Here is a 23,557-nt window from a genome sequence, read left to right as displayed (position 1 = left end):
CATCCACGCTATTTAAGGGCAGAAGTACAGCAGTCAGGGTTGGGGTAGGTAGAGAGGCCTGAACTAGACTCCACTTACCTTTTCTGAATCAGTGCAAACTTGGATGGCATTGGGAATGAGGCGAGCTGTTTTTTCTTTAGTCATGGAGCAGATGTCTTTCAAACGAACTGTCAGCTGGCATCCCCACGGGCACAGGGAAGAACAACAAGCAAGAGGAGGTATCAGTAGACCCAGACAAAGAGTGCTTCACATGACACCAGTGCAGGCAGGGAAGCCAGGTCATAGATGGCACATTTATAGAGCTGGAATGGATGACCCTAGAGATCTGTGGGTTTATCTCCTTATTTCACAGAGGCCACACAGTGAGCCTTGTGGGTAGCTTGGTTCTTGGCCCAGGAACCTTTCTTCCTCATCTGTACACAGTCTGCTAAATGTGCAAAGAAGTCCTTCCATTATTTGTCACAAACACAGATTACTGCCACTGGACAGGACCCTAGAAGTCACTTAGTTAATCATTTTCCCCCATTTACCAAGCGGAATCAGAGGGAAAGACAGAACTAGCCTAAAATCACACAGCTATTTCATTGCAAAACCCAGAGAGAGTGCACACCAGTGCATGAGTCCCAAGGCCAATGCCCTTCTTACTTTACTATGTCTCTTTCTATAGCAACTCCTGTCAAATATTTACCTGCCTTTGCCAAAAGCAAATGTTCTCAGTACTCTCTTCTCCACCCCGAAGGAAGGAGGGGGAGGGAAAGATGTGGTAGAAGACATCTCATTGTTAGGACCCAGAGTAACAAATCCCTCACGACTGGTGCATGGGTTTTTGTTAATTATGCAAAGGCCTGGCAAGAACCCAAAGTCAGTAAGAAGAAAGTGAAGGCAGCTTGCTCAGCCATAACCAAGGGTCCACCCAAGGGAACAAAGCCCCAGGTCTTTACCAGGGTTTCCCAGCGGAAGATGTTGCTGTAGAAGCAAATCCAATTTTCAGAGAGGTAGAGTCGGCCCTGAAGAAGGATGTCTCTTTGGAGTGCACATGAGTAGTCTGCGGCAGGATGGGGACAGGGGAGCACAGAGGCAGGAAGCATTTTTAGCAAACCACTCGGTAGTAGGCATGTCACCACCATCCCCCCACCAGCAATGGGGAAGCCTACAGACGACCAGGCGCATGACAGCATGACCTAGTAGCCAAGGCACTCCCTGGCACCTCATGATCAGGAACATAAAGGTGAAATATGCTACTGCCTAGAGGCAGGGGAACGAATGGGATAGCAGAGGGCCCCCCAGAGCTAGAGGCACAAAAGGCCAACAACATTAAACTAACTTCCCTCCCTCCATCCACCATGACACCAAACCCTTCTGCCCATCTGAGAAGTTAAGGGTCAGTGACTCTGCAGGGTAGGCTCTCAAGGCTACCAGAGATGTGCTGCTCAGCCTTGAGACTGCCAGCTGGAGCCAGGGATCTGGACATCCCCCTCTCCCTGTTCCCAGAAAGACGTGCTTACATGGCCTGGCTACAGCCTCTAGACAGAAGCAGCCTGGGTGCTAGGCCTGGGACCCTTAGAGACTTCTCCCCGGCCCACTCCCAGGTCACCCGGCTCACCAACGATGAGGCGCTCCGTGTCTGGAAGTTGCTTAAAGAGCTTTCTGAAGTCTTCATTTCTCTGCTTGTATGTGGGACTTAATACCTGCAGGACAATGGCCAAGGTTAGCAGGATGGACCCAGGTTCTATGCGGCTAGTGAAGAAGGTGCAGGACCAGCATTTGTTTACATGATAAAAGGACAAGGACCAGGCTGTGTTAACCCACAGACCTAGGAGGCTAGGCCAGAAAAGGAGGCTCAGTGTGGAAAAATAGAGTGGGGAGCTGGCGCTGTGGCATAGTCCTGCAGTGCCGGCATCCCATATAGGCACTGGTTCAAGTCCCAGCTGCTCCACTTCCAATCCAGCTCCCTGCTATGGCCTGGGGAAGCAGTGGAAGATGGCCCCTGCACCCACATGGAGACCTAGAAGAAGCTCCTGGCTCCTGGCTTCAAATCTGCCCAGCTGCAGCCATTGCGGCCATCTAGAAAGTGAATGAACGGAAGGAAGATTCTCTCATTCTCTCTCTCTCTCTCTCTCTCTCTGTGCCTCTGCCTCTCTGTAACTCTGCCTTTCAAATAAATAAATAAATATTAAAAAAAACATTATTCAAATTCTTTTTTTAAAAAAGAGAAAGAAAAATAGAGTGAAGAGAATCTGATATTATACCATGGTCTGTATCCAACATTCCTCAATGAGAAAAGATCAATCGTATGAAGCCGGGGTCCACATTATATCCAAAGAATAAAGAGGCAGGAGGGCCACCTCCAGGGGGCTCCCTGGGACACATTCTGCTGCTGCTGCTCAGCCTTCAGCAAGCTGGCAGCAACACCTCAACAGTGAAGCAGAGGGCCCCGGGGCAGCCCCAGCCACCCAGCAGGACCCATGGTGGGAAGCAGCCCAGTGCATGCCTCAGAAGAAGCTGTCACTGTAACACAGTGGGCATTTGGCTAGATGTGAAAGACAAGATGTTTTAAAAATCACAAAATACTTCTAAAAAGCCCATAAAACATAAACCATATGCTAAGAATAAATGCACAAGAATTTAGAAGCATCTCTGGCTCCCTAGGCATACCTCATGTCCCTCCCCTGCCTCACAAAAAGATCCAATCCCAGCCCTTACTGTACTGATAAGGAAACTAAAGCCAGTCAGTGGCAGATCCCTAACCCAAGGCTCCGTTATCCCACAGGCCCTCGGGGGCCAGGTAGGGGAAGAGGCGTGTTACGGAAAAACATACTGGAGAGCATGCAAAGCATTTTGCATCTCCTGATCCCGAGTCCTGTGCTCACCCCCCGCCGCCACTGTGCCGCCAGATGCCCACTCTGCACGCCCAGCTTGCAGGGCGCCCAGGTGCAGGCTCACACCCGCACACTTCCTCCCTAAATTCTCCTTGGGAACTCCATGAGCTGTTGAACAGACAGAATTCCTGTCCTTTCAGGGTTTACAATCTTGACATTTAAACAATAAAAATATAAGTGTGGGTACTTGGTGCAGTGGTGTAGAGCTGCTCGGGATACGCACATTTCATGTCAGAGTGCATGGGCTCCAATCCCAGCTCTGCTTCTGACTCCAGCTTCCTGCCAGTGTGCACCCCAGGAGGCAGCAGGGGATGGCTCAAGGAGTTGAATCTTTGCCACCCACAGGGGAGACCTGGATTAGTAAGATTCCTAGCTCCTGGTTTCTACCTGGCTAACTACGTAGCTAGCTGTTGTGGGCATGTGTGGAGTCAACCAGTGGATGGAAGACCTCTGTAAGTCGTCTGCCTGTCCATCTCCATCCTTACGCCATTCAAATAAAGCAAAAAGATACGCAATGATAATTTCTCTGATTTGAGAATTGCACACTGTAAACACGTATCAAATTATCACACTGTACCCCACTAATGTGTGCAGATTATTACATGTCACTAAAAATACTTCGACAAAATAAATCATATGAAGATATGTACCCACAGATGAAGGAAGGCACCCACGGAAGATGCATAAAAAAAGTGTGCAACCCAGGAAGAGCCTTGCATGGCAACAGAGACTGTACTCCACCCAACCACATGCTGACCTACTTCTGCAAGACACAGCGCTGCTGACCCTTGGCCAGGGGCACGCCTGAGGACAGACGGTCCAGCTGATGGTAATGCATGTGTCTTGGCCTATTACACTTTCTCCCCTACCTCCCTGGGACCCCAATGGCATACAGCTTTGGTGATGATGGGGCGGGCCTTCAACCTCTCATCTACCTTTCAGTAGAGCTGAATGGCCCACAAGGAAGCCAAGGCTGTGCTCAGCACACGCTGCCTACCTGAGCGGTACCCTGAGCATCTCTGTGCTGGCAGAAGGAAGAGAATTAATTTCAGGAAGTCAGGGGGAGAGGAAACGGCAGGCGTTTAGTTTGAGGAGGTTCCCTGGGAGAGAGAGGGAGAGAAGAACAGAGAGAAGGGTGCTTCCAGCCACTGTGTCTGGAGTTAATAACTGGAATTTCAGCCTTAGTTCTGAGCTTATTTACAGAGGGAGTTCCAACTGCAACAGTAGCTGTCCTGGTGCCTTCCCCAAAGTAATGCTGTCACAGAGGCCCCCCAAATCTCAAAAACCACCTGCCACAGGCTTGAACCAAATGTCAGAGCCGCTGTGAGTGAAGATCAGGAAGCCAGCCCATCCGGTGACTTTGAAGGCAAAAAAAAAAAAAAACCTCAGCATACAACATTCCACTGGTCCATACATTAGTTTCAGACTGGTCCTGGGATAGGCAATCTAGATGGCCCCCTGGCCTCTTGAAACACAGCCCACCTGATCCTGAGTGAACTCCTTATCACTGGCCTTCCAGAGCTGCCAGTCGCTTCCACAGAATGATTAATTACCACGGACCATGCACTGGTTCAAGCGCCATCGTGTGTTATCTCCACCCTGTAGGGTTGCTTTCAGAGTCCTTGTTTCCACTCCAAGAAGCCGAGGCACAGAGAAGCGAAGCAATTTGCCCGCAGTGCCTGGTTACTGAGCAGGAGAGTGCAATGTGAACCCAGGCCATGTGACTCCAAGTGCCGGGACGTTCGCCTGCTTGGGGACTCCCCACTGTCTTTTCCTGTCCCCTAGTGGGTCACTGTGCTCCACCTATCACCATGCACCCTCTCAATGCCAGAGACCCTTGCCCTTTCCCTTCCACCCCCTGCACTCTTCATGAACTCTCCAGAGGTGAGGCATGGCTCCCCGATTTTAATTTAAAATGGCCAAAGGATTCTGGTTCCAAGATGATCAAGTCTGGGGCCCTCGGATAGCAGAGCCGAACGGGGCATGGCAGGGTGCACAGAACCGTGACAGAGACGCGGAGAGAGAGGGTCACACACTCACAGCTGGGATTTCCTCAGATCCGTGCTGGCAACAGTGTTCGGCCCCAGCAGGGACGTCGACAAACCTCCTCAGGGGCCCTCGCGGCGACCGGCTGTCCTGCTGCAGCAGAAGGCTCCACAGGACCCCCAATTCCATCAGAGAGTCCATCGCCCCCCAGGGGAGCCCAGCTCCTGAGCTCTGACTCCTGACTGTCCCACGGGAGGAATGAAAACAACGGGCCTCGCTTGGCCAGGGGTGGCCCTGGCTTCTTGGTGACCCTCACTGAGGTCCTCTCCTCTCCTAGAGCTGTGTTCCCAGCATGAAGCCTCACGAGTGGGAGGGTGTGGTCAGCATGGCTCTCGGGACAAGCTGGCTGGCCGGACTCCCACAGCCGGGCTCTGCTTTGTCCTTCTCGGCTGGTCTTCGGGCTGAGGGTAGCCTGGGGGCAGCAGGGTGGCATGTGGTAGAGCACCCCTTCCTGGTCAGCACAGTCACCCTCAGAGTCCAGCTGAGACAAGAGGACGCAGACACCACAACAGGTGCACAGGGCCAGCTGAGGGCTCCAGGGGGCCAGGCCCCCGGGTAGACAGGCAAACTTTACAGTGGGGGCGGGGGTCTAGCCCCATGGGTTACTCACACGAAGTCTGAGGCTCCAGAGAGGGACCCGAATGCTGAGCTCTGCAGTCCAGGTCTGTCCACTAACTGGCACATTTAATCAATGTGCAATGGGCGGGCACGGGGTCACTATGACTCACAGCCCTCCCCAGGCAGAGGGGCCACCCCTGCCCGCAGCAACAGGGCCTGCTCTCATCCCCACCCCCTACACACACCCCTTTTCTCCTCCAGGACGTGCTCCCTCCAGCTGACCAGCAAACAACTTTCTTTGTTAGAGTCACCCGCGGGCAGGAGGGAGGCAGGCAGGGCGGTGGGCGGGCAGGCCAGAGCCCTACACATGCTTCAAGTTACAGGATCTGGGTGATGGTCCTGGCCAACGTCCTCCAGTAACCCCCAGCCTAGCCTGGCCTCCCCAGCAGATGTTTCCTGCAATGGAAAGTTGCTGGCCACGGCTCCTGGTGGGGGAAGGGACGGGGAGGTGCCAAGGGCGCTGCTGTTATGAGGAAATCTGAAATCTGAGACTCCAACAGCCAAGGACTTCTCAGAGACACCCTCTCTCCTCCCTGACCCCATCCACCAACTTCTCTGTAGCAGCAGCAGCCAACCTGGGAGTTTAACTGATCCAGTCTCAGGATGGGCAGAGAAACGCTGGGGAGGTCGTCCGCAGAAGCTGTGGTCCACAGCTTCAGGGACTGTCTGCGGCACCTCCTTCCTTTCCAGGGACCCCGCCCCATGTTCAGCAGTAGCAGGACAGGGATCAAGGCCAACTGGATTCCCAGACAGCTGCTCAGACCTCAAAGGCAGTACAGGGGGGCTAAGAGCAGGCCATGTGGCCCCCGTCAGAAGGCAGCTGCCAAATTCAGAGAGCACAGCGGGAGCCAGGCCAGCAGGGGCCACAGAGGCTGCAGACAGAGCAGCCCAGCAAGGGGAGGAGACAAGGTGGGGCTGCAAGATTGGACTGCCAGGAAAAGTCAGACCTCTGGGAAACAGGGCAGCGCCCCTGGCCAGCTGGGCCACCTTGCCAGGAGGGTCTCGGGGTACAGGGAGTCTCAGGGATCCCATTCAGCAGCACTCATTTTTTACCTAAATGTGACCCAGTAAAGGCATTACGAAATGTCCATTCCCAGGGGCCCTACCCGACCATGCTAATTCAGACCAGCCTGGGTTCTCCCACAGAAAAAGTAAAGGAAGAGTCTGACTTCTCTGCCAGTCCTCTCCTAACAACCCTCTCACCCCCTCTCTTGACAGACATTCCCCCGATGCAGCTCCTACCTCCACCTATCATGCAAGTAACTGATGCCACTGGACCACCATCTGCCCTACAAAGGAGCTATGCTTCAAACGGTCCTCTCTCCCATAGCACAGAGGAGGATGTGTTTCCAGGGTCAAACACACCCGTTCCTTACCCATCTCTCCAACTGTCTCCCCAGTGGACACTTTGCCTGCACACAGCTGCAGATCCCCCACCCTCACAGGAGCCCACAAGTCCCCAGCACACAGCAGTCCTATCCCCAGCAATGGACAGGCCACCACAGTGGCCCCATTTTCCAGGGTGACCAGAATGCCGTGTACACCCCAAGATGCAGGCAGCAGACAGACCCGGGAGGTTCTGGGTTCTTCCTGTGGCTCCCGGAAACATCTGGGGTCATGATGCGGGTCACACCAGGGGAGGGCTGTGGGTGAAACACACCCGCCAAGATAACACCAGGGAGATGCGTCTCAGTGTGTGCCAGCCTTGGTCTCTTCCTCCCCCACACCAAGGGCTGGGCAGGGCGGGGCAAGAGCCTGAGCCTCGGGAATTGGCCCTGGGCTAAACATTAACTCTACCGCAAACACAGGGAGCTGGGACCAAGTGGTACCCCCTTCCCGGACACAGCGGGAGGGAGCAGGTGGAGGAGCCCAGGAGAAAAACAGATGGATTTTGTTGGAGCACTAACCCCACCTAGGAAGAAACCAATAAAGATCTGCAAATCCGCCAGCCAAATCTGGGTAGGCCCAAGAGAGATGTGGGGCAAGGGGTAGGGGAAATGGGGGAAGTGATGAAAAGAGAGGGGGTGTACATGGTGCAGAACAGGAGGGAACAGGGCAGAGCTGGGTGTGGGCTAACATCTGGAGAGGTGGGTCCACTCTGGAGATGGTGAGGGGTGTAGGCGGGGGAGGGGCACTGGGAGGACTCCAGCAGGTGGAGGGAAGCAGAGGAAGCACAGCCCATGCCTGGGGGAGCCCTCAGCAGCAGCCCCACCCCCACCCCCACGCAGCTCTCCCACTTTCTGGACTGCCCTCCCACACCTGAGAGCTCTTCGGCTCTCAAACTGGTGCTAGACTTGCTGGGCCTTCCCACAGGATTAGCTCGGGTCCTTGCTCCCCTCCCTAAAGCCAGCATCCCCTCGTGGAGGGACAGCAGGCAGCTTGGGGTTGAAGTCTCCAACAGCTGCCTGGGTCTGGGCTCCTTCCCCAGGCTGCCCCAGGCTGCCCTGGGCATGGTTTACCCGCAGGAATGAGAGAGAAGACAGAACGGGGTCCATGTGCCCACCTGACTCATCACAGAAACAAGGCAAGACACACACAAACAAGGTGAGACGCACGCCCACCATGGGAGCAGGGGTGGACTGCACCCCTCCCGCCCCTCAGGTGGACCAGGGCTGCATCTTCAGAGCCAGAGACCCCAATGACTGACACTGGGGGGAGGGGGAGGCCAAGAAGAGAGGCTACAAGCAGGCGTGGCGAGGCCAATAACCCCCAGTGGACTTTTCCACGTGGTCTTGGGGTCCCACCTCTCCTCCATGTGACCCACTTTTTTAGACTGAGTGGTTTATCATCCTGGTGACAGCTCCTCTCCAGCTAACCACGGAAAAGTAAGATGTTTTTGTCTTCAAAAAGGTGGTACAGGGGCAGAGGCAGGTGGTGGGTGGACTTCCGCTTACATCAGAGCCAGGCAAAGCAACAGACCCTTGCCGTTCCGAGTCCAGCCGGGGAGTTTCTAACCATCCCCAGGCTGGGGACTAGAAAACTTTACCTGTCCCTACCCAGAGGTCTCGTGGTGCCATGGTGGCACCTCGGGCATCAGAACAGCTGGAGAGCTGAGCTAGCACGAGGGAGCATGAGAACGGGGCTGTCCCCCGAGCTGAGAAGAGGACGCAGGGGCCTCCAGGAAGGGCAACTCAGGCCCAAGGGAGGCGACTGAGCAGGCTCAGGGAAAACAGAAAACCAGGTCACAACAGGAGGGGCAGGACAAGGGCCTCCTGGGAAAACCCAAGTGTACCCCCAGGGGGAATCTAGGGGTGCAGGGGGTGTGCAACGTTAGTTTCCTGATGAGGCATCTGAGTACAAGAGCACAGTATCTGTGCAGCAGCCCGAGGAGGGAGCCCAGCCACCCCAGGGTCAGGCACTGGGCCGGCGACGGTGCCCTACTGCTTACGACTCAGGGGCCTCTTGAGCAAACACCCAGGTGGCAGCTTCCTGCTCCCGCCAGGGCAGCGGCGCCCAGGAACACAGCCCCGGGCAGGCCAGCCTCCACGCGGAGGTGCACTGGCACCATCTCGTTTCCTCCATGGATACCCAGAAGTGGAAAAGCTCTGAGCCAGGTATCTGTCTCAGCCTCAGGAAAAAGGCAGGGGCTCCTCTCCCCAGCAGCCCACAGCCTGGCGCTGCAACAGACTGGCCTCTGCTGCTGACCCTGTGCACGGCTGCCCGGCATTCAGGGAACACACGAAGGAAACAAGGCTGTCAATCAACTCCAGGGTGTGAACCAGGCGGGCCTCCACCGTGCACAGGACACATGGCAGGAGGTGCTCAGAGAGAGACTTCAGCCAGCTCCTGGCCAGGGGAAATCTTCAAAGTCCCACCACAGTCTAGTCTACGTGGCTTGAGACAATGACAAGGTCTCTGCAGAAGCTGCGGACTCTACCAGACAGTTCTGGGTATGGAGCAGCCAGACCAGGTGCCTCCTGCGTGTCCTGTGCACTGGCCTGGCAGTACCTAGGACAGTGGATGTTTTCTAGAAGGAACATGCCATGAAGCTCCTGGGAAGGGGGGTGCCTTGGGACAGAAAATTCCTCCGCATTGGCCATCTGCTCTAATCAGGCCAAGTCTTCTGACTGTTTCCCGCCATGGCCTTAGTCAGCTGAACCCCCAGGCTGCCCCAACTCCAGGATTCTGTCAGGTCTTGGACTTCGTACTCCGCCCCTCTCCTTCCCCAGCTAGCCTCCTGTACGAAGGGTAGAACCTTGTCCAGGCATCTCCGTGAGGCAGGGGTGCAGTGGGCCATCCCTCCTGATCTCCCAAAATCAAACCCCTCCCACGCTGCTACAGAGGACAAGCACTGCCACTGGTTTGGAAAGGAGCAGTTGGTAAGGAGGGAAAATCCCTGGGGAACCAAACTGCCTTCCACACCACCCCCTCCAGTCCTCCCCTCCCCATTCTCCCACCCACTTCTCATGCACCCCAAAGAAGAGAAACAGCAGTACTTACATTATACCAACTCTGGCTTTTCTGAAAGGACAAAACAAAAGAGAAGGCAAAATTAGTCAGGGAAGAGAAGTCGGGAATGGCCAAGGACGCCTGGCTCCAGAGGAGGGGACACAGACAGCAGAGGGTGGGCGGCGGGGAGGAGCCCCAGGGCACTGCACGCTTCCCATGTCGCTGCTCACGGCGGGGACCTCCTTTCTCAAGACAGCCCAGAAAGGAGGCCCAGGGAGCAGTCCATGCTGGAAGCCCTCTGTGGTCAGGGCGGTCGGGGAGGCAGGCAGCGGCAGCACCAGCCAGAGCTCAACCAGGAGGGAGTCGGAGCCCCATCACAAAGGTCTTCTGATGGAGTGAGGGATGCGCCGTGGACATCCAAGACCCAGTCCCGCAGTGGGCCCTGACCAGAAGCCAAGGACGAGTGGAGGCCAGTCCAGCTGCTTTTTCTCCAAGTCAGCCCCTCTGGACAAAGCAGGGTTGGGACACTTAGAAGGCAGTGCCTGAAAACTGCACCGCCGCTGTCAGCTAACGGATGAGTCGGTTCCTGCCTCCCTCCCAACAACTGGCTGGCTGACTGAGCAGTCACGGTGGGGGTGAGGCTGGGAGGTCTGCTGTGGGAGGCAGGGTGAAGCCCCCCTCCAACCCATGGTGTCTTCAATCGGCAGCAGCAAAGCCAGACCCACTCGCAGTCTGAGAATTCAGGTGCTTTCCACTTGCCAGAAAAATGGGATCTGAATGTTTGCTACAGAAAGAGAAGTGGTGGCTATGGCTGTGCCTTGTCGGCTGCAATCCTCCCGGCCATCCCAGGTGGACGGCACTTGGAATGAGGCTGGGGCTGGGGTGTTTTCCAAGTGAAGACGTTTGCTAAGGGAGTGGGGAACTCGGACAGTCATTGCATAGAGGAGAGCTCCACCTACAGGTCAGCGCCTTAACTGTATACACAGGGGTGCAGGTCCTGCCCCCAGCAGGACCCTTCATGGCCTCCCTCCAGCTGACGGGAAGGGGCGCTGATGCTGAGAGCAGAAGAGCATGTCTGCGGGAGCTGTGTCTCGTGGGGAGGAGGTGTGCACCTGCTGGAGGGTGGGTGACTGTGACCACACTGATGACCAGAGGTCAGGGCGACTAGCTCGCTCCCCAGGCTCCTCCATGCCACTCTTGCTCTGAAGACAGAGGGGAGCCAGACTTACACGGGTGCTGCCTCTGAGGGATTTCACCCTCAGGCCGGGAGGAGCAGGGTGGCCAGAGGGCAGGGCAAGTGTGTCAGGCCCCTGGGGAGTGAATTCTCCGGGGTCATTTTCCAACAAGGGCTCTAGCTGAGGCCTCGTCGGAAGTCTCAGCTCCCACCACAGCCTCAACCCCTCTTCCAACTCAGAGGCCTTAGCGGGCAAAGAGTACTCAAAACTAACACAGTCATCACAGAGAGAGGCGTGGTTGCGTGAGAATCCTGGACATCTGAGCACTGCCGCTAAGGCCACCCACCTCTGGAAGGGGCTGCATGGGGCAAGCGGGCTGCCTCTGACTTGGTCTGCATTTTGGGTCCTGTTGCTTGTGACATGAGGTCATGTGAGGCTGTGATGATGAGCGTGAAAATGCACTTCCCAGTAAGAGGCAGGTGCACTCTAGGAGCTGCAAGCCTCATCGGCCACACAGACTCCTTGGGCTTCATCAAACCCAAGCAGGGTCTTCAGACTCCAGCACCCCAGCCCAATCACACCGGCTCCTCGTCTCACTCTCCAGGCCTTCGTGGAAGACCCTAGGAGAATTCAGGATGGCGGGCTGTGGGCTCCCTGCCACGTGGTGCTGCCTGCCTCCTGCCCCAGGCAGACACAGGGGCCAGGTTTCCCTTTCTACGTCTGACACATACATGCCGATGCCCTCCGACTCTTCCCGGAACACCGGGCTTCCACCAGAGAAGCCGTGTCCTTTCTCTCCCAGCTCTGCGACAGCTTCCCACCCGCCTCCGATGTGCCCTTCTGCAGAGGGGTGGATAAGAACATGTATTCTCAAGTACTGGGAAGAGGCGTGAAGTAGACCAGCAAAAGTAAGGGCTTTAGAAGCTTTGGCCCTACCAGCTAGCTCTAGCAGTTTCTTCTCTGCCCACCCGGGAGGGTGCCCCTGGGGCTCCCACTCGTCCAGCCCGTTCCCTCGCAGCCCCACAGACTCTGGCCAGCCTCTTAGAGGTGACTTCGGTCTCCTGGTGACTCTGCGTTCCTGAGCCTGGATCCTGAAGGAGCAGCCTGGCTAGGGGACCCGGTCTCATGGTGAACCAGAAAGATCAAGCAGCACCCTGGCAGGAGTGACGCTGTCTGCCCTTACAAGTTCACGGAACGCTCCTCGCCAGAGAATGGAGCCAGGGAAGCAAGCGCAGAACTAGGGGGCTGAGCAGAGGGGTCATCTGACAGCTTCAGACAGGTCCAGCTAGAGAAGAAGAGGGAGTCAGGACAAAGACGGAGGTGCGGGGACAGAGGACCGAGCAGAGTTCATTCCTAGCTTCTACTGCCTCTCCTAGAAGAGCAAGCACCTGAAGGGACACAGGCCCCTGGAAACAGACTCAAGCCCCCAGGCCCAAAACACCTCCCCGAGCAAAAGCTCAGGGAGACTGGGAGACGGGGCTGCGGGCAGGGAGAGGCAGGCTACAGCAGCTCTACGCTCAACAGGGGGACAAAACTCAATGTCTTACTTTGATCAGCTTAAGTCTGTCATACTGGAAAGAAAACCATGAATTAGAATCGGCAAGAAGGGAAAAAGTCACAGGTGCACACATAGGAGGGAGGCAGGGCTGAAGCGCAGGAGCATCCGCCGCTTCCACCAGGCACAGCCCTCGGTAGGGCAAGTCCTTGACAGGAGCTGGTGAAGGCAGGAACGTGACCCCAGGCTCCCTCTAGTGGCCACTGCAGGCCATCACTACAGAGCAGACGCTGCATGGTGGCACAAACCAAGGGGCCCAGGGAGTGGAAGTCAACCTTGTCCCCTTCTAGCTCTCTGCTCTGGGCAGGGCTGCACTTGGCAAGTGTCATCCTCAGCAGCTCACAGATCCAGAGGAGGCAGCAAAAGAGGACAAGGAGGCCCTGAGCAAGGACAAGGCGTGGTGCATGCATTAGGCCTGACTCCACTGAGGTAGGGGAGGCACCGTTCAGCTCTCCCTGGGAAACCCCAGAGGTCACCTCTCCTAGGAGGTGGACAGGAGGCAGAGAGTAGGGTGGCCTGGCTACACTTATCGAGCCAACAGCTCTGGCTCTCAGCTCCCTTGCCAGGGATACATCTGGCCACCTGAGAAGACGCTGCAGGAGGAATGGATCCCACCTTGCTGCCCCTTCTGTCTGTGGCATCCCCTTGCAGCCTGCTCCAGGCTCTGTGTTGGTTCTCTGCTTCCCCTTCTGGGGGCACTCTGTCCTGCACACGCGTGACCCCGCCCTGCATGTCAGCCTTATTTTTGCTGCCTATCAAGGATGGGAATGACTGGTGGGAGAATGGGGTGAGGCACCTGAAGCCAGGGAACCCAGAGAGTGTGCCCAGTGGGGACAGGCACCTCCTGAATCCAGTGGCTTCGAAGAGAAAGAAAACCCAGACCCACTCAGTCACCTCCCTGCCCAACTCCCCATGGAGGGGGCTGCGATGGGTGCTCAGGTCACACTCAGCTCCCCACCCCTTTGTCAGGCCTCTCTAGCGCCCCATTCAGAATGCCACCTGCTCCTTGACATGCGTCCTGAGCTACCCCCAAGGACAAATGATGGCTCCTGCTTCTGGAGTCACACAATATCCTGAACCACTCATGTGACTTGTCAGGTTTGGTCTGCAGATAATCTATGGGGCAGAGGACGTTATTTATGTTCCCAGACTGCTCCACGGGTAGTGGCCTGGCTTCCCAAAACAGGCTCACCACGCAGGGTTCTACAAGCAGTCCTCATTCCGTGCACCACACCTACCGCATCCCCTACCTCACCGCGCATGTACTCTGTACGTGCTGACTGATAGCTAGTGCTCTCCTCACTGAGTACCACGAGGGGAAGGAAGTTTAGAACTTCACCTTCTGATGGAAAAGAGCTCTGGGCAGAAACAGCGAGAAGCCACAGCCTGGGGACCTCTCCCAGCGCCCATACCAATTGGCCCACAGGTGTGAGGGCTCGGGAGGGCCAGGCTCTGGGCACATCAGACATGCCTGCACCTGCCAGGCCACCTGAACCTCAGAGACCTCCTGCTGGCTTCCGCGCACCAGGCGGTTTCCTCCTTCCCTGTCCAGCACGGGCTCTCCAGCTATATTTAAAATCCTCAGCACCATGATGTGCATTTATTCTGAAGGTCACAGCCTGCGGGATTGGCCGTGTAGCTTCTTGTTCTTCCCTTAGGAAAGAGAACAGCTGCTCACCCTCCTCCTCCCCAAGGCACTGACAGAGCCTTGGGATTGTTATTAAGTCATCCTCAGCTTTCTTTTTTTTCTCCTTCCCTTTGGGTCTGATTTTCTGAGCCCCCAGCTCTAAATATCTCTTGTGCACCATCTCTATGCACTCTAAGCTCCCATCAGGTCCTGGAGATCCGGGGGTCCTGGGCAGACTCTGGCACCGCTCCCTGACCTGGTCTCATCCCCCCAGGGGCTGGGGTGGGTGATGCCATCAACATTCACCAACCTCTAGGGGCTGGCATCAAGCCTCCCGGAAGATAAGTCCGCTATTCAGGATCCAGAATCCTGAGAATAGCAGAGTCTCCAGGCTCGGGGCAGGGGTGGCAGCACTGAGGGGGGACCCGCTCTGCACAGCCGCTGGGGAGGAGGTGGGTCAGAGGGAAGGAGCTGCTGAGGTCACTGCCACTGCACCAGGGAACTCCTCCACTTGATTTCCTGACCCTCCATCAGTGCATCCATCCGCCAGGGAACAGAGTCACCCAGCACAGGGGTGTGAGGTCTTCAGTCCCCCGAAGCAATGAAACCAACTCGGCTTCCAGACGGCACCGTGTGTAGGAGGAAATCGGTCCCTACAGAGGCGGTGTGTGGGGAGCAGCCAGAGACACGGCAGCGGGGCACGGGGACGGGGTCTGTTCTGCGGCCTGGGGTGCAGTAGCCGTGGGCCCTGAGTGACTTCCAAGCCAGCCTGCCAGGGGGACGTTGGGGCCGGGCCCTTCTGGGAGAGGGACCAAGCAGGACAAATGGGCAGAACGGGCAGGGGCAGAGGGCGGGGTGCTGAGCACTGCAGACAATTCCACATGAGAGGGGAGATTAAAAGACAGAGACAAAAGATGGCTTACTTTTGAGAGGCGCTTGTGAGACTAAGACCATGCATGCAGAGAAGGTGTTTGGGAAACGGTGGGGAAGAAGAGGAAGAACAAGAAGTCAAAAGACAAGTTCAGGTGGGAAACCAGCTCCCGTGCCTCCCAGGGGTCCCCCTGAGTACATTCTGGGCAGAGACATCCCCTGCTTCCCAAAGCACTGAGGGGGTAGAGGCAAATCTCGGGGCAGGGAGAGGGGTGGCATCACCAGCCCAGGGGTTTTTAAGTGTCTGTCCTTGGGTCAAGCACCATGGCAGGTGGCAGTGCCAACACACTCGGGAGGGGAGGAACGGCCCTGTCACTGTCCCCACTGCCAGGGGAGTGCCAAGTGGGTTAGTGCAAAGGGAAGACAGCAGGACGGCCAGAGAGGAGGTTAGAAATAGCATTCTGGAAGGTTCCCTGAGGCCTCGCTTCCTGGTACTATAGTTGTTGTCCCAAGCTACCTTCCCATCCACCTGAGTTCTAGGGACCAAATCTGAACACACAGCCAAGATAAAACATAGGACCCCCTCCTGAGCCTCACAGCTCCCCTCCCCCAAATCTGACGGAACCTGAGGCTCTCATGGTCCTACAGTGGCAGCCACAGAATCGCTGGGGTCTCTATGGCTTGTCCCACCCTGGCCTCATGGGATAAAGACCATCTCGGGCACACCGGGGCCATTCGGTCGTGTGAGCTGCTCTGGCCCCCTCCGTCCGCCCCCAGTACCAGCTTCTCTGTGCTCAGCTAAGGAGGAGAGACAGGGTCTTGGAGGGTCGAGGGCCCGGCTCACCTTGGAATTCTTGCCACCGCTGCGGCCCGACTGTGAGGAGCAGCTACGCTGCACACCCTGCTCCGGGGTGGACGGGGACTTGTCCGAGGAGTGATCCGAGCCTTTCTCCACCATGGTGTCTCCGTCCTGGTTCTGTGGGGTTGGCGAGCGAGACCGCTTCCGGAGGATGGGGGAGCAGGCCGGCGTGCTGCGGTTCGAGTTACTGGCAGTGCTGCAGGGGCAGATGGAGAGAGGGAGTGGGGTGGGAAGGGGAGGAGGAAAGGCAGGCAGTCAGTGATTGGAGGCCAAAGACCGGTGCACAGGAGCCAGCTCGGGGAGCTAGGGTGAGGGGCTGGGGACACACAGGGAGCAAGGGGCCCAGCTATGGACATACTGCACCGTCATACTGCAGCTGGCCAGGAGAGGGCAGTAGTGGTGCCAGTGTGAGAAGAAACAGGAATAGGGACTGGGCACATAGGGCAGCTACACATTTAAATTTCCATCCATTTGTCCAACCATCTGACTAATGTTTGAGCATCTATTATATGCAAAGAACTGTCTATGGCAAACAGTTTGTGACCTAAGAGCCTCACTGGAGAGCCCCTAACGCTATCGGCTCATTTTATACAAGCGTAAAACCAAAGCCTTTGCCATTTATTTAGTCTGGGTATTTTTGCTCATAAAAATAACAGTAATAATCCTACTTTTGAATGCATCCACATACATATTATTCCATTGGGTTCTTAAAACACATTCCACCTACATACTGATGGCATAATGTATTTTTAAAAAAAAGAAAGAAAGCAAAACATAGCCATAGTGCTGCATGTGGCCGACAGCAGCAGCTAGGTGTCAGTTACCCACATTGGGTCTCTGGCTGTAACTCACCCACCCCCTATTATTGCCTGGTAAGCCACCCGGGGTCCCGCTTTCTCTGCCAGGGGGAAAGATGAATGGGGCAGAAATCCTCACACTCCCTATCTCCCTACCCCAAAATTCATTTCCCACAAAAGCCTTATGAGGGTGCTTTAGAAAGTTCCTGGGAAAAGTTTTTTTGGTGCCCCCCAAAACTTGAAATCCATGCATACTTTCTTCATAACTATATATTTCCAAGAATTTTTGACAATTTCTTATACACATGATTTTATTTATTTATTTGACACCAAAATAAACTTATCTTTTGGGGTGGGTGTTGTGGAGCAGCAGGTCAGGACATGGCCGGAGATGCCTGCACCCCGTATTGGAGTGCTGGTTTGATTCCCAGCTCCTCTGCTGGCAACCAGCTTCCTACTAATGGATTCTGAGAAGCAGCAGGTGACAGAGCAAACACTTGGGCCCTGCCACCCACATAGAAGATCTGGGTGGCATTCCAACAGCCTGACCCTGCCTATTGGCTATTGTGGGCATTTGGGCAACAAAGCAGATAGAAGCAGATAGAAGCGCTCTCTCTCGATCTCTCTCTCTCTCTCTCTCCCCTCACCTTTCTCTCTCTTGTTCTGCCTTTCAAGTAGATGAAAATAAACATTTAAAAAGCTAAAACATATTTATCCTCTAATTCAATTTTTCCAAAACTTTCTAAAGTGCCCCTGTATGCAAGGCCTAATCTACTCACACCCAGGCTTATGAGCTGCAAAGTTTACTACTTGGTATTGAGCTTGTGTTTTCAATGGAGTCGGAGATGAGGGAAAGAAGAGAACAGTTAAATCATGGTGGGAGTTCACTTTGTTTCCAGAGGGTGGAGGAAGGAAAGAGATGCGGAGCAGGCTAGGTTAAGCAGAAAGAGGCAAGGGAAGTGGACAGGAGAGACCTAGCAGACTCAGGGGGGAAGGGGAGTGGAGTATGCAGAGTGAGCATCCCGCAGGCCTCAGGAACTGGAAGGCCTCCCCAACTGTTCATCCCACCTCCCTTCAGGGAGGGGAGTGCAGGGTGGGGATGCAGTCATTTAGGTGAAGGTCAGGCAGTGATCGAAGCTGTCCCCAGAGACCCATTTGCAATGTAAATCATGCCCCATTCAGCAAAACCTTCTACAGGCTCACCCTCAGCAGAAAGAAAGGATACAGCACCCAAGAGCCCAAACCATGAGTGTGAACAGGACAGGCTGGCGGGCACAGCTGAAGCACTTGGGAGGAAACTGACGAAGGAAAAAGAAAAGGAAGATGGAATGTATAGAGAAAAGCAAGGCCCAAGGGTTCACTTCCGCCTAAAACTGCAGCAGGTTAAGCCGTGGCCTGTGACACAGCTCCACTTCCGATCCAGCTCCCTGCTGGCTCCCTGCTGATGACGTGCCTGGGAAAGCAGCAGAGATGGCCTAAGTCTTTGGGTCCCTGAGCCTACGGGAGACCCAGATGGAGCTCTCTAGTCTCCTGGCTTCCACCTGGCCCAGCTTTCGCCATTATGACTATTAGGAGAGAACCAGTGGTTGAAAGATTCTCTCCCTGTCTCTCTCTCCCTCTTTGTAACTGCCTTTCAAACAAACAAATCATTTAAAAAAAAAAAAGTTCAGGCCGGCGCCTTGGCTCCCTAGGCTAATCCTCTGCCTTGCGGCGCCGGCACACGGGGTTCTAGCCCTGGTCGGGGCACCGGATTCTGTCCCAGTTGCCCCTCTTCCAGGTCAGCTCTCTGCTGTGGCCAGGGAGTACAGTGGAGGATGGCCCAAGTGCTTGGGCCCTGCACCCCATGGGAGACCAGGATAAGTACCTGGCTCCTGCCATCGGATCAGCGCGGTGCGCCGGCTGCAGCGCACGGGCCGCGGCGGCCATTGGAGGGTGAACCAACGACAAAAGGAAGACCTTTCTCTCTGTCTCTCTCTCTCACTGTCCACTCTGCCTGTCAAAAAAAAAAAAAAAAGTTCCCCCTGAAAAAAAAATCTCAGTTATAAATCTCACAATAACTGATCCCAGGAAGCCCAAGATGTCACTGCCAAGAAATGCTCTGCCAATTGGTTCTCTCACCAACTCCACCACATCATCCCATCATAGCCACAAACCCCCGAGAAAGGAAGCCACTCCTTGGTGAGGCAGGAGACAGGCAAGGGTTAATCGGAGAAGCAAAAAGAAAAAAATAGAAGATGCCTGAGTTAAAAAAGTTAAAAAAAAAATCTGCCTCCTTTTTCCGGCTGTTTGAGAAGCTGCTTACTTAATGGCCCAAACATGTGCCTCCAAGAGTTAGAAAAGTAGTTAACAATTACCTGTTTTCCTACCTGTGCAAGAATTTACAGAGGCTGTTTACATAGGCTAATCTAGGGAAGTCCCTGTTTGTACAGACATCTCAAGGACTGCCACCAAGATTGCTTATCTGAGACAAAATTCCTTAAGAAATTACTAACTTAGGTTAGATCTTGGGGAAACACCTGTTTAAACAAAGAATCAACCCCTCACAAAGGGCAAAACAGGAAAGATCCAACAGTAAGTCACCCAAATGAGATTATGAGACAGTAACTCAGTTCCTCTGCAGTACTTCATCAGGAAAAACCCAGCTCCTACAGGAGTTTCTGGGGCAGCCTCCCTCTGCCCCTCACCTGTATAAAGCCGCACCTCCCTGAGTTGTCACTGTCATACTCTGTCCACTTCTACATTCTCAGAAGCGCATTTTATTTACTTATTAGAAAGGCAGTTACAAAGGAGAGGGAGAGACGGAAACAGAGAGTGAGATCTTCCATCTGCTGGTTCACTCCCCAGATGGCTGCAATGGCCAGAGTCTGGGCCAGGGCAAAGCCAAGAAATTAGGAGCTTCCTATGAGTCTCACATGGGTGGCAGGGGTCCAAACACTTGGGCCACTGCTTTCTCAGGCACATTAGCGGGGTGCCAGATTGGAAGGAGAGCAGCTGGGACACGAACCGGCACCCATGTGAGATGTGGCATCGCAAGTATCAGCTTTACCCACCATGCCATTTTGCCATGATGACAGCAGCCCCATTTTGCTGCCTGTTCTTAATGTTTGCATGAGTCTCTTCCATTTCTTTGCCAGGGACTCCAAGAACCCTATAGTTTCTGTCAACACTGGGACTGGTGACACGCAGCACCCTAGTGTCCACCCTCTGGGGAAGCCTCCAGAGGCCCCTGGGGAACGGGCTTTGTGCCTGCCTTTCTGGGGGAGGGAGGAGCCCCTTTCCTCACTGACAGTTCCAGCTCATAGCTAAATATTCCAAGGCGTAAAGTGTCTTCTGGGACAAACAGCCGGGAACTCTGTCCCAGCCCCAGCTAATGTGCTCAAAAAAGAACTGCGAGAGGAGATGACCTAGGCACATGACCCACCTCAGACACACACGGTGAACCCACAGCCCACCCAGTCTGCTCCTTAGCAAAGGGCCACCCTCACGGGTGGGAATTCCAGATCCTGGAATGGGAAGGAGATCCCTGATCCTTCTGCAAACCCTGCATCCATGCTGAGGGCTGGCTGTGAAAGGGATTCAAGCAAAAGTCAACACAGTGGACAAAACATCCCAACCTGGAGGAAACAGACTCCAACTACCCAAAACCACAGGAAGCTGACTCTCTATGGTCAGCATATCCACAGGACTTCCTCATCGCCCCACCAACAGACCCTACCTGTGCTGCTCAAGGACCTATGTCCCTAAAATCCAGCCTTCAACACAAACAACACATGCCGTCTCCTTGTGCCCTTCAGGTATCGGCCACTACATTATTCCTGAAAATCCCCCCTCGCCTCTCTGATGATACCCATGTCTCTTTCTTCCACTCCTCTTCCTCTTCCTGTCTCCATCACTGGTTCCTCCCTTGCTATACTGTCTAAAATCCAGTCCTTCACCTCCCTGCCCATCTCCTGCTGGTTTCAACTTCAACACTCTGGGCAGAAGCTCTATCTGCTTTTGCTCCTGGGCCCACCCATCTGCTGCAGGCTGATGGGTCCTCCTGATGGTGTCTCATGAATGATTTCAAATCAGCGCTGGCCATCTCTCCTCCCAGCCTCCGCCCACTACTGCCCGTTACCAGCAGCACCATCATTTCCTGGTCTCTCAGGCTGCAAACACATCTCTTCCGGCTCACTCCACACGGAAATGAGTCACTCAGTACCATCAATCCCACTTCCATAGAGTCCCACTCCATCATTCCTGGCCTCCTCAGGGCCCTAGTTCAGCTTCTCAGGTCTCCTGCCTGGATTTTTCCAATGCATTTTCCTATGGTTCGAAGTTCCCTAAAAAACTCATGCTGAGATTTAGTGGCCATGGTACAGTGTTAAAACGTGTGACCTTTAGGCCGGCGCCGCGGCTCACTAGGCTAATCCTCTGCCTTGTGGCGCCAGCACACGGGGCTCTAGTCCCAGTGGATTCTGTCCCGGTTGCCCCTCTTCCAGGCCAGCTCTCTGCTGTGGCCAGTGAGTGCAGTGGAGGATGACCCAAGTCCTTGGGCCCTGCACCCCATGGGAGACCAGGAAAAGCACCTGGCTCCTGGCTCCTGCCATCGAATCAGCGCAGCACACGGACCGCGGCGGCCATTGGAGGGTGAACCAACGGCAAAGGAAGACCTTTCTTTCTGTCTCTCTCTCTCTCTCACTGTCCACTCTGCCTGTCAAAAAATAAAAAAAATATATTAAAAAAAAGTGTGACCTTTACAAGGTGATTCAAGCCTGCATGAATGGTTGAGCATGGTTTTCACAGGGATGGAGCAGGAGAGGGTCACCCCCAGAGTGGGTGTGCAGCCCTTTCCTGCCTTGCCCGCTCACTGGCCCTTCCACCTTCTGCTGTGGGATGACCCTTGCCAGAGGCGGTCACCATTCAGAGTCTAGTAACTTCTACTGCTCATGAATTATTCCCTGTGGTATTCTGTTTTAGCAGAAGAATATTAAGCAAGACAGCCTTCTGAGTGGTCTCCTCCATCTCATTCACATTCTTGTCATTAAATTTTTCTAAAAAAGATTTTATTTATTTATTTGAGAGGCAGAGTTTCAGACAGAGAGAGAAGAGGCAGAGAGGTCTTCCATCTGCTGGTTCACTTCCCAAATGGCCCAGCAGCTCGAGCTGGGCCAGTCCAAAGCCAGGAGCCAGGAGCTTATTCCAGGTCTCCCACATGATTGCAGGGGCCCAAGGACTTGAGCCATCTTCTATTACTTTCCTAGGCCATAGCAGAGAGTTGGATTGGAAGAGGAGCAGCTGGGACTCGAACCTGCACCCATATGGGATGCCGGCACTGCAGGTGGACGCTTAGCCCACTATGCCATAGTATCAGCCCCGTAAATTTTTCTAAAGCTTGATATCTCTCTGCTCCCTACTAGTTACCCCATGTTAAGGTCCAAAATCCACAGAATGCTGTTTAAAATACTCAAAGTAAATGACATTTATCGGTATTTCAATACTTTATATTCCTCATGCTTTTGCAAAGAGTTCCCGTATTCTTCCTGCATGTCTCTCCCTGGCTTTAATTCACATCCTGACTCCATATAATTCATCACTTGTGAATGAAGTGCCCTTTCTCTCCATATCTACCTAATAGAATTCTGTTCATTTTGGAGACTCATCTCAAATCCCACCTTCTCCAAAAAGCTTTTCTAACTCTCTTCCACTGAACAGACTAAAGCACTTAACATGTTTTTGCTGGTGTTAAAGTTGGGACCTACTCTGGGTCCTGGAGTCACACACCTGTGAGCTCCCACACTGCCAGCGTGATGCTGTGTACACAGCAAGAGCTCGGTGAATGCCTGCTGAGTGCAATCCCATCCTGGTGAAGGGTCTCACGGCAGGGTTAACAATCCCCAGTAAGAGGACAGATCTCAAAGCTGGTCCTTCAACCTGCTAGTAATAATAAAAACAGCGAGGCTAGCACTGTGGTGTAGTGGTGCCGCATCCTATATGGGCGCTGGTTCAAGTCCCAACTGCTTTACTTCCAAAGCAGCTCTCCGCTATCGCCAGGGAAGGCAGTAGAAGATGGCCCAATTCCTTGGGCCACCTGCATCTGAGACCCAGAAGAAGCTCCTGGCTCCTGACTTCAGATCGATGCAGCTCTGGCCATTGCAGCCACCTGGGGAGTGGACCAGTGGATAGAAGACCTCTCTCTCTGTGTCTCTGTCTCTCTCCCTCTCTCTGCCTCTCTGTAACTCTGCCTTTCAAATAAAATAAATGAATCTTTAAAAAAAAAAATAGCTAACAGTTCTTGAGTGCTTATGAGCTTCTGGCACAGTGCCAAGCATTTATTAAACATTATTTCATTTCACGTCCCCAACCATTCTATCAAGTTTTAATGGATATTACTAGTCTTATTTTCAGGTGATAAACTTAAATTCTTGACAGATTTAAGTCAAGCGGGTGACTGGCAGGACAGGATTTAAAGCACAGACCTGATTACAGGGCTTGTTTTCAACACCACACATTCAATAATATTTGCAAGGAAGACAGACAGAAAAACGTTGGATGGATGGGTGGGTGGATGCATAGCCGGGTGAGTTGAAGAAGAAAGAAATTAACTTCCCGCTTCCTTTCTTCAGTCTACTCTCAACTTTCCCATCAACAGGAATGTTCTAAAAACTGACAGCATTCTATCTTTCAAAAAAACTCTATAATGTGCCAGTAATCTGATCCTTTATTGTGTTTCAAGATCATGGGATAATGGAGCCCAGCTACA

The 23,557-nt window shown here is 54.1% G+C and overlaps 1 protein-coding gene across 20 annotated transcripts in view; it reads right to left on the bottom strand.

Annotated features, from left to right (window-relative positions):
- GRAMD1B (GRAM domain containing 1B) overlaps positions 1–23,557 on the bottom strand; it is a 272,813-nt gene that overhangs the window by 27,344 nt on the left and 221,912 nt on the right. For 11 of the 20 annotated variants that reach the window (XM_070047529.1, XM_070047520.1, XM_070047531.1 and 8 more), the window contains 7 exons: positions 16,004–16,214; positions 15,213–15,233; positions 12,655–12,678; positions 9,984–10,004; positions 1,604–1,688; positions 942–1,045; positions 79–174 (listed from right to left, as the gene is read on the bottom strand). In XM_070047529.1, the coding sequence (XP_069903630.1) occupies positions 79–174; positions 942–1,045; positions 1,604–1,688; positions 9,984–10,004; positions 12,655–12,678; positions 15,213–15,233; positions 16,004–16,214 (562 nt within the window). The remainder of the gene's footprint in view (positions 1–78; positions 175–941; positions 1,046–1,603; positions 1,689–9,983; positions 10,005–12,654; positions 12,679–15,212; positions 15,234–16,003; positions 16,215–23,557) is intronic. The other 9 variants (XM_070047533.1, XM_002708329.5, XM_051819265.2 and 6 more) reach the window with 3 other exon arrangements.

This window comes from Oryctolagus cuniculus, chromosome 1 (assembly GCF_964237555.1).
Source record: "Oryctolagus cuniculus chromosome 1, mOryCun1.1, whole genome shotgun sequence".
In the NCBI taxonomy this organism is placed as follows: Eukaryota; Metazoa; Chordata; class Mammalia; order Lagomorpha; family Leporidae; genus Oryctolagus; species Oryctolagus cuniculus.
The sequence above is the reverse complement of the archived record's forward strand: the minus strand, read 5'-3'. Positions and strand labels throughout refer to the sequence as shown.